The 11,091-nt window shown below is 41.4% G+C and overlaps 1 protein-coding gene across 1 annotated transcript; it reads left to right on the plus strand.

The window, feature by feature from the left end:
• Nucleotides 1-9,993: 9,993 nt before the first annotated feature.
• Nucleotides 9,994-10,596, plus strand: LOC112915558 (dolichol-phosphate mannosyltransferase subunit 3-like). Its single transcript, XM_025993001.2, has 2 exons — nucleotides 9,994-10,140; nucleotides 10,240-10,596. Exons 1-2 carry the CDS (start codon nucleotides 9,994-9,996, stop codon nucleotides 10,498-10,500), a joined length of 408 nt encoding a protein of 135 aa, XP_025848786.2. The 3' UTR covers nucleotides 10,501-10,596.
• The last annotated feature ends 495 nt before the right edge of the window (nucleotides 10,597-11,091 follow it).

Below are 11,091 nucleotides of genomic sequence, written 5' to 3' on the forward strand. Positions count from 1 at the left end.
GAAAAAATTTGTAAACCATATATTCAAGAAAGGGCTGATATCCAAACTGTATTTTAAAAAACTCATACAACTTAATAGCAAAAAACAAATTAACTGAAAAAAAAAATGGGCAAAGGACCTGAATAGACATTTTTACAAAGAAGACATACAAATGGCCAACAAGTCCATAAAAATGCATTCAACATCACTAATGGTCAGGGAAATGAAAATAAAAACCAATAAGATATCTTCTGATACCTGTGGGGATGGTTATGATCAAAGAGTGAAAAATCAACAAGTGTTGGCGAGAATGTGGGGAAGCTGGAACTGTTGGTGAGACCGTAAATTGGTACAGCCACCACGGAAAGCAATGGAGTTTCTTCAAAAAATCAAAAATAGAATAACCATATGATTCAGCAATCCCACCTTCAAAAATATATTCAAAGCAAATGAAACCGTATATTGAAGAGATATCTGTACTCCATGTTCATGTAGCATTATTCATAAGAGCCAACATTTGGAAACCATCTCATTAAGTGTCCACTGACAGATGAATGGATAAATAAAATGTAGTATACATATGCAACGGAAGATCATTCAGCCATAAAAAGGAGAAAATCCTGCCATTTGCCACAAGATGAATGAAAGAAATGTTACACTAAGTAAAATAAACTAAACAATGATGACAAATACTGCATGCTCCTACTTGTATGTGAAATCTAAAAAGCTGAATTTGGGATGCTGAGCATCTGCCTTTGGCTCAAGGCGTGACCCCAGGGTCCTGGGATCGAGTCCCACATCAGGCTCCCCAGAGGGAGCCTGTTTCTCCCTCTCCCTATGTCTCTGCTTCTCTGTGTCTCTAATGAATAAATAAATAAAATATATTTTTTAAAAAATATAAATGAATAGAAAGCTAAACTCACAGAGAATAGAACAGTGATTGCCAGGGGCTGAGGAGTGGAGGGAACAAGATATTGGTCAAAGGATACAGGCTTTCAATTCTAGGGTAAATACATTCTGGAGGTCTAATGTTCAGTATGGAGATCATATTTAATCATGTTTAATAATCCATTGAATACTTGAAATGTATTAAGAGGGCAGATCTTAAAAAGTCTCATTACCCGCCCCCCCCCCCCCAAAAAAAACCCTAAACAGGTGATGGATAGGTGATTTAGGTCAACCAGGGGAATCCTTTTGCAACGTATTCATATACCAAAACATCACCTCATACACCTTAAACACATACGGTATTAGTCAGTCATATGTCAATAAAGCTAGAGAAAGAAAAAGAACTGTGGCCCTTATTTTTCAGAACAATGGAACCCCTTAGAGAGTTTTAAGCAGACATATGACATAGATCAGAATTGCATTTTGTTAGGGTGATGAGGCTGGGGTCACGGAGAAAGACTGTAAGAACAAACAAGGGTAGAAGCAGGAGACCAAATGGGAGGCTGCAACCAAGCAGAGTAGAGGAGAGGTTAACGTGGATCATCAAAGCAACCACAGGATAAAAAGAAGAGGCTGAATTGACAGGTATTTGTGAGGAAAAAATCCACAAATGATCATTGAATGATATTTGATCTAGTTTAATGTGAATCTTCCATGAGGCATCACTGGAAGCACATTCTTCTTTGTTTTGCAATTCCGGGAGTGAGGTAGCTCCAGCAACTGAGTCATCAATTATAGTTCACCTTTTAAAGCAAATAGCTTTTGTGTCTGGTGTAAGAGAGTGGTCTAGTTTCATTCTTCTGCACGTGGCTGTTCAATTTTCCCAGCACCATTTGTTGATGAGACTGTCCTTTTTCCAGTGGATGGTCTTTTCTACTTTGTCAAATATTAGTTGCCCATAGAGTTGAGGAATGAGTCTCGGTGTCCATCGAAGGATGAATGGATAAAGCAGCTGTGGTCTATGTGTACAATGGAATATTCCTCAGCCATTAGAAACGACAAATACCCACCATTTGCTTCAATGTGGATGGAACTGGAGGGTATGATGCTGAGTGAAGTGAGTCAGTCGGAGAAGGACAAACATTATATGGTCTCATTCATTCGGGGAATATAAAAAATAGTGAAAGGGAATAAAGGGGAAAGGAGAGAAAATGAGTGGAAATATCAGAGAGGGTGACACCACATGAGAGACTATCAACTCTGGGAATCGAACAAAAGGTCGCAGAAGGGGAAGTGGGTGGGGGGTTGGGGTGACTGGGTGATGGGCACTGAGGGGGCACTTGACAGATAAGCACTGGGTGTAGGCTATATGTTGGCAAATTGAATGCCAATAAAACAATAAAAAATAATAAATAAAGCATATAGTTTGATAATATTTAGACTGAATCCGAACATACCTTGCCCAGTTTATCAATAATAACAGTTCCTGCTTCTAAAAATTCAAAATGATGAGGTAAAAAAAGAAAAATATTATTCTCTCTCAAGCACAAAACCAAATCTCATTTTAATACAGGGTTATGAACTTTGTTTCCACTGGAAAGGAGTAACTTTTGAAAATTTTATTTTGGTCGATTACAAATGTCACTGCCAATAAGCTCCCAAACAAGTTTTTATTTGGGGGAGAATCATAAAATCAAAAAGGTGATTCACTGAGTAGATGTAAAATATATTGTACAATGTTCTCTCTCACCCAATGTCAACACATTGTTAATTTGGGGGACAGATTTGCTCACAAAGGTGCCATCGAGAGGACAGCGTTTATAATACCCTCTCTGGGTCTTTGATACCTGAAAGTTTGAAAATGAGAAAGCACTGCTCTTTTGAAAGCAGAGTATTTAAATGCCACTTTTCAATAGCACCCAGAGGTTTTGAGAATTAACCAGCTCCGAAAATATATTACACGCTCTCCGAAGGAAAATTAAAACACAAATCAAAATTGTTGAGGGGAACATTAGTGCCCGCCAGCCGCTGAAGGGTTGCACCCACACGCTGTGCTCACAGCCCCTGCAGGCCTGAGGCCAGTCACTCAGAAGCTAGGTTTCAATGCAAGCCAGCACACAAAGGAAAGGGTAGAGGGTCAGCTCCCTGCAGGGGTATCAACATCCTCTACCTTCCAGCCCTTTCTTTCCAGCAGCTCCCTGCTCCCAGCCTGAATGGAGAGGCTGAGGCATCTTTCTGCTGGAGCTCTGCAAGCCCATTCTCCATTCCAACATGGCAACTGCTATGAGTCACCAAGCTGCCAGTCATGCACCAGGGACTGTGCTGAGAGCGAGTGTGATTAGGAAAATACGCAGACTTCTACAAATAATTTAAATTCCAAAGATGACTAGAGAAAGAACTAAGTATAGACACAGCTTCAGGATGCACCTTGCTAGTGAGGAAACATGACTGCTGTGCAAGACGCACAACAATAAATCTTTATCGGAGTGTAATGCTGATATAAGCAATTTCTGATTCTTTTTCCACCCTTCACAATCACAACTGTATATTTTTTTTATCCTGAAATCCAATATTTTCTCATTCATCCATTCAGCCAACATCTATTGGAGCCATACTATGGACAAGACATTGTACTGGATTCTGTGAGAAAATTCAAGATTAGTAAGACCTAGGGTTTTCACTAACGGGGCTTAGAGTATAGCAGAAAAGCTAAATCCCCTGATTTCTGAACGGGAGATAATCTGAGTTTGCATATCAAGTCTGGTTGTTAACCTGGGGGAAGTTTATGGATCAGAGTTCTGGTTTCCTCATTTGTAAAATGAGGCTAATAATAATATATATCATATAGGGTAAGCATGAAGAGGGAGGAGACTCAAGGCCACAGAGACCAGCACAGAAAATGGAAAAGTCAGATCACTCTGCCTTCAGGATCACCAGCTCAGGATGAGTCAAGAGTAGTCTGGAAATGTGGCTTGGGATCATCTATACATGGCCTTAAATGTCAGGCTAAAAGATGCGGACTTCATCTAAAAAATGATAGGATATCCCTAAAAGTGATTTTGTGCCAAGAGTAAGGAGACGGATAAATGCATACTTCAAAAGCATAACTGCATATGCAGTGTGATAAAGAAGCTGGAACGGGAACTAGAAGCAAAGTAGCCTTTTAAAGGGTGGCTGCAAAAGTACAGGCCGCAACACAATGTACACCCCCAATGTAATCATGAAAAACAATCAGACAAATCCAGATGAAAGAGCATTCTATGAAATAAGTGGCCTCCTCAAAAGGGTCAAGGTCATAAAAGACAAGACTTAGGAAGTGGGACAGGTTGTTGAGAATGAAGGATTCATGACAACTAAGTGCAGTATGGATCCGGGATTGGATCCTGGGACAGATCAAGGACATTAATGGTAAAACTTGTGAAATTCAAATACAGGCAATAGTTCAGGTGATAACATGGTGACCCATGTTAATTTTGATACACGCATCGTGGTTAGATAAGATGTCAACTTAGGAAAGCTGAACGAAAGATGTAAGATCTCTAATATTTATGTAACTTTTCTGTAAGCCTAGACTTATTTCAAATAAAAAGTTTTTAGGGGCAGCCCGGGTGGCTCAGCAGTTTAGCGCCACCTTCAGCCCAGGGCATGATCCTGGAGACCCGGGACCGAATCCAACGTCGGGCTCCCTGCATGGAGCCTGCTTCTCCCTCTCTCTCGAATAAATAAATAAAATCTTTTTTTTTTTTTTTAAAAAAAAGGTTTTAGGTTTTCTTTTATTCCTTAAGTCCAGGCAAGAGAAGATTAGGGCCCTGAACCAGGGTGATGGCTTTGAGAACTGGGAGAACAAGAAGCAGAACTGGTAAGAATCCTATGCTCACTGAGGTTGGTAGAGGGCCGAGGGGTCATCTGAGAGTCTGACCCAAGCATCAGTGACTGAGAATTAGTAGTCATAACTTGAGGAAGAACATACCTTGCATGTCTTGAGCTGTAGATGTGGATAGACTCATGGACCCTGGATATGAAAGACAGAGAAACAGAGAAAAGGTAGGGTTGTAGATGTGGGAGTCAACCAATGAAAGGGAATAGTTAGAACAATGGGAGTGAATACATTTACCAAAAGATAGGAGAAAAAAAAAGGGTGAAAACAAACACTTTTGGGGAAATATCCACATTTAGGAAGAAGATGAAAAAGGAAAGACCACATTCTGACTTTAATTCTTTCATTAGGGGAAAGCTCAGGTTTAAAAATATAATGGATTTGGAGTAAACTGGGGTTCTGGAAAACACCAGTTCTACATGCCCATAAAGGAGGCAATTAGTGATGGGAATTAACAGGAAAAAGGAAAAGAGAAGATCAGGGGTCATTTGTGTGCATTTTCAAACAAACAGAAGAGCTTCAACAGGTATGTTACTGGATCGATCAAGTTTGGGATTTGAAACCTCAGCGGCATGTTTTAGAAAAATTTAACTGTGCTTTTTACCATTATCTTTAAAAGTTAAACCCCATCTCCCCCAATGCTTTGGCTTCTTGCAGAGTTCCACTGTACATTTTGAGAATAAAAGGCTGCAAAATGAGATGAGCAAGATAGTTTGATTGTCACGCATTTTAGGAAAATCTGCTCAAGAATAGTATGGTGTTTTAAGTTTTCTGAGAAAAGAGTCCCCACACACATATTTTAAACATGTATGCCCATATGTAAGCCTCACAAATCATAAGTTTACACTTTGGTGAACCTGTTTTGAACACAAATGGCCTTCTGCTTTCCAGCTTCCTGATGTAGCTGGAGAGTCGTCGATCTGCAAGTCTCCATTTTGTGAAGAGCTGCTCTTCTCCTAATTCTAAAGGGTTCCTACTGCCATGGTCCTGCAGCCCTTCCACTGGACCTCAAGGGGTCATTGGAGGTCTTCCGTGGGACTTGAAATGGTGACCAATTACTTTATTTAGGCTCTACTGTGATGAAAGCAGCAAGGCTGTACGTGTGTGGACACTGTCTGCAGCCATGGTCTCCGCAAGTCTGTATTTAAAAATCAGAATAAAGCTGAAATACAGATTGAAGATGATGGGAAACATCCCAAAGGAGTTCTGGTGTCGTCTGGTTACTGGTTCCAATTGTTGCTGGAGCACAGAAGGATCACTGCCCCTGTTCAACGCAACATGTGAGCACATTCCTTACTCCCAGAGCCTTCCCACAAACTCCCTCTTTTTTGCCCAAGTTGGCGAGAAGTAGATCTGTGTCAGCTACAACTTTCCTCCCAAGCATTCTGCTTGGTTAGGAGGACTCTGTTCCTCATTATTCTTTCTAAGCCATTTCTAGTGAATCCTTGTGCCGTAGGATAGGATTCGTTAAATATGAGCTTCCTCTTCCTTCCTCTCTCCTTCCCTTTCTCTCCTCTCTCTGTGTCTCTGTTTCTGTCTCTTTCCCTTTCTCAGCACTGACACCAAAGATGGTGTTTGATATCTGATCTAGATCTGGAATTTTGTACCGTTTGAAAGCATCCCTCTATCTCCAACATGACTCTGCACATGAGTTTTAGTTTTCAGAAGAAACCGTCTTATTTTTCAAAGCAAAGAAATAAATGCAATTGGTGGCACAGGAGCAAAAGGAGCTTTGGAGCCAACCAGAACTGCACGGGAATCTCTCCTCTGCCACACACTAACTTTGCAACCTTGATTAAATTGTTTAAGCTTTCCGTATTTGTCATAAAAACTAACAATGAATAGTTCCCACCGTGCTAAGCATTGTGCGAGGCATTTCACAGGTTACTTTTACAAGGTACGTGCTGTTATCCCCATATGAAAACACTGAAGGTGTTCAGTGAAAACACTGAGAAAAGTTAAGTCACTTGCCAAAAGACCCTGCACGACTGACCCAGACCCCGGAGCCCACAGTAACTGCCAGGGGCCATTATGCAATATCCACCCCACAAGGATACTGTGAAGGTTAAGGTACCACAGGCTCTGTGCATGGTATCCCATGTGCGGTGGTGAGAATTATGAGTTATTCCAAAAAACCAAGTCTATGTTTTCCTCTTCTTTTTGTATGTCCAGGAGTCCGCTGAGTGTCTGACTCTTAGTTTCAGCTCAGGTCATGGTCTCGGGGTCATGGGATCGAGCCCCAGGTTGCGCTCAGCACTCGGTGTGGAGTCTGCTTGTCCATCTCCCTCTGCTCCTGCCCCACTCACATGTTCTCTCTCTATCAAGCAAAAAAAAAAAAAAGAGAAACAGAATCAGACGCCACTTGGAGAAGATGTTTTTATTGTTGTTTTAATGTTCACACCAAGAAACAATAATCCAATTAATCCCATAGACAGCAGCTACCCACTACAGGTAGGTTAAGTAGCAGGGCCACCGGCTAACTACTGTACTGTCATGAGGTGGGCACTGGTCTTCTCCATTCAGAAAGAACACAGGACCCAGAAGAGCGAGGCTGAGGAGGCCCACGTGGCTCCCTGAGGAATCCATCCTAGGTTTCCTCCTACACTGCAGCTCCCTGTGCGACCTCCTCATGCCCTTGAGTTTGCCATTCCTGCTCCTATTGGTTTGAGCCCAGGGAACCCAGGGCTTGCATCGGAAAGAGGCATCTTTCCACAGCTAACCAACGGAGTGAGGAGGGCAGATGGTACGTGCTCCTGTAATCAGGCAGCTGGTCTCCTTATATTAACAAACTAAAGGATGAAATTCTTCTTTTGGCCACTACAGGCTAAGCTGGGCCTTCTTCCTTCCTACTTCTTCCTTGTCCCTGGTGTAAGTAGAAATTTCAAACCTCCTTTCCAACACTCAATATCAAATGCCTTCTCTCTGTGCTCAGATCTCTGAGATGAAGTTTTTACCCTGTTACGTGATTTCACACATGAAAGCTGTCTATAGTTCTCTTTCTAAAGAAATAAAAAGGGAAAATGCAATTATAGATTCCGTCATAGAATCTGCAGCACGACATTAGCTCACTAAACCTGTCACATAGACACCTTTACATTTCACAGGTGTTCTCAGAGAGGACAAGGCAAAAAGACCCCTTGTTCTTTTTTCCCTTTTAAAGAAAATGACTTGTCATGGAGAGGGTTTTGTGAATATTTTTTTCATTTTTATTAAAATAATTCATCTCTTTTTCAACTTTTCTATGTCAAATTTATCACTGAAATCCGATGCTTTTGCCACTTTGCTATGGATTCAGGCAAACTAGTTAAATAAAAAATAATTGAAGAAATAGAAATTATTTTTATTATATAGGACTACTTATTCTAACGACATTGTTCTGAAACATAAATTTAAAAGTTCTGTCCCTGACATTATCCATAAGGGGGTTTACATGTACGTATCTGGGTCCGCATCAAACGATGCATTTAGTGTCTAAGGCAGCACAGTAGACTAAAATACTGTACTAGGGGGTCTGGGGAATATTAGTTTTCATGGGACTCAGTTTACTCATTTATAAAATTGGGATGATAATGTCTTACAGATTTAATATCAAGATCAGATATCATAAATACAGCATATTCAGAAGTAGGCCTTATTTGGTGAACGTTAGTTCTTGATATACGGCATGTGTTTGTATCAATACGACCTAGGCATAAACGCACATAACACCCACGTACACGGAATCGCCTGAAGAGTATATTCAGAGACTCAAATATGGAATTACTGATTCTGCTAAACCTCATAGAGCTACTCGAGATCCTTCAAGAGATGCTTCAGTGTCTCCACCCTCTACAGACAGCAGTCCTCTTAGAACGGTAGTGTCGATAGTCACTGAGGCACCAATGCTTTCGGGGATGATGACTTTCAGGGCCAAAGAACAGGAGCCAACTTGCCAACTTTATCCTGCTCCTCTTGAGTCAGAGACTAATAGTGGCTATTCATTTTGAGTGACCCTAAACAATTCTTCACATTTGGATAGTGTTTGTGCAGCCATTACATCGACTCTCGGGGAGGAAATGGAAAGACAAATCAGCAACCGGCATGTCTTCGGTCAGTTTCTATCAGCCTGGGCTGGCACTGCCTTTCCATCACTGGTCTCCAGGAGAACACGTGACCCAAGTGGGCAAATAACTAATGTGAGAGTCATAGCAGTTAACTTCATTTTTCAGTGTCTCCTCTAAATTTGCTCCTAGAAGAGCTCATGGGTAACGGGAGGAGTTTTCGAATCAAAGGGATTTAAACTGAAATCTCAGGTGAACATCTCATGGACTGAGTAACTTTAAAAAGGTTTTCAACTTTCTGAACACAAATTTCCTCCTCTGAAATATTTTCTACCACAAAGGCTTGTTTTTACAAGTCCATGTTCATGCGTGTAAAGCACCTGCTGTACACCTGGCAAATGGTAGCGTTTTTGTTAGCTTCCTAAAAATACCACTAGCATTTCTATCTACTCTAAAATTCTGTGATAGGCAACTGCTGAATCTAGCAACATTCAGATCCAACAGAACAAAGGCATAAAAAGGTAAGTGTGCTCAACAAGGAACACTGACTACACATTTATTAATCAAAGATTGTGTTGACACAGTATTGAAAACTCATGATTTTTGCATGCAGTAAAGCCATCTATATTTAATACGTCAGATAAAACATTCAGCAAACATTATATTTAGATTTGATTAATAAGGAGACCCATCTGCTTTGGTTATCTAATGTCAAGCATAGCTAATAATTTCAAAGAAGGTTGAACGTAATTAAGCATCAGTGTCACGTCTGTAATCCAGGGATAGCAGTTCTGAACTAATAGGGTTGTCATGAAACTTAAGATAATGTCAATAAAGGTGGTAAATAAAATTGGAGACATTTTATGATTTGTGAGTTTTTCTACTCTTAAGTCAACAATGGTTACGTTTTTCTAACAGCAAAGTAGCCAGGTCAGTACTTTGCTGCCTGTCATCCCAAATTACATTGATTATTTACACTGCAAAGTTTAAAATAGATCACAACAATAAATATCCCTAGACGGTAAACTGTAGCAAAACTTCCTTGTGTCCGAAGATCGTGGACAGAAAATCTTAAGCGTACTGCAGAATTTTAGAGAACAAAATGTCTTTTATGATTTCGAAATCATCATGAAACATGAAATAATCCCATGTCATCACTGTGTCTTAGCAGCGTGCAGTGACTTTTTCAGGGCTATGTTTGAGGTAAACATGAGAGAGAGAGACGGTGGGAGCGTCACCATCACTAACCTGTCCTCCAAAGCCGTGAAGGCGTTCCTTGACTACGCCTATACTGGGGAAACACAGATAACGGATGATAATGTGGAAATGTTCTTCCAGTTGTCTTCATTTCTTCAAGTTTCCTTCCTAGCCAAAGCTTGCAGTGACTTAATAAAAAGTATTAACCTTGGAAAAAAAAAAAAAAGGTGTTTTTTTTTTATTTTATTTTTTTTGCAGTGGCTTTGGGGACTGGCACTCCTGGGCTCCACCTGGGCGGCCCTGACCACGGGGGCCCTGGGCCTGGAGCTGCCCTCGCCATGCCGGGAGGTACTGTGGCCACTCCCGGCCTACTTGCTAGTGTCCGCCGGCTACTATGCCCTGGGCACGGTGGGCTACTGCGTGGCCACTTTTCACGACTGTGAGGACGCTGCCCGCGAGCTGCAGAGCCAGGTCCAGGAGGCCTGCGCCGACTTAGCCCGCAGGGGGATGCGCTTCTGACACCCCAGCCCATTCCTACCTGACAGCCTTTCCTCCCGCAGCCCATTAAGGAGAAGTTTATTTTCTAACATTGTTTAGTTGGAGCATAGACAACGGGGACTTCAAAGAACAAACTGGTTTCTAAAAAGTCAAAGGAAAGTTATAAAATGACCAAAAAATAGCTAGATTTGTAGAAAGTAGAGCAGTGGCTGATGGTGAATCCAATTCTTCGGTTTTGCGGTAAATATCTGTGCGACGTGTTGAGCCATCACTTCTTCTACAAGGCCCCAGTTGCCCAGTGAAGTGCGTGAACAAGAGTCTCTGCTCTGCGGAAGTTAGATACTCTTGCACAACTGTTTTGTGAGCTCTTTTAGTTTGTCAATTTTTGGCTTCTCTGTGTGTCTAAAATCTGCCGATTTAATCAAACACATCCCCGTGTCTACTCAAATTGCCAGGAACAACAATTAGAATGATTATGGGCCTTCTCTGCACGCATGCGCGCGCGCGCGCACACACACACACACACACACACACACACACACACAATTCGTCAGACTGCTTCAGGAACTGGCCAACCACATAGCTGGGGTCAAGCGTTTTTGATAGAGAAGT

Source organism: Vulpes vulpes, chromosome 14, assembly GCF_048418805.1.
Source record: "Vulpes vulpes isolate BD-2025 chromosome 14, VulVul3, whole genome shotgun sequence".
NCBI lineage: Eukaryota > Metazoa > Chordata > Mammalia > Carnivora > Canidae > Vulpes > Vulpes vulpes.

Excerpts from the sequence above, each read along its gene's own strand:
- LOC112915558 (XM_025993001.2), top strand. The coding sequence starts at position 9,994 with ATGAGAGAGAGAGACGGTGGGAGCGTCACCATCACTAACCTGTCCTCC. Across the intron at positions 10,141-10,239 it reads AGTTGTCTTCATTTCTTCAA|TGGCTTTGGGGACTGGCACT; the intron begins GTTTCCTTCCTA and ends TTTTTTTTGCAG.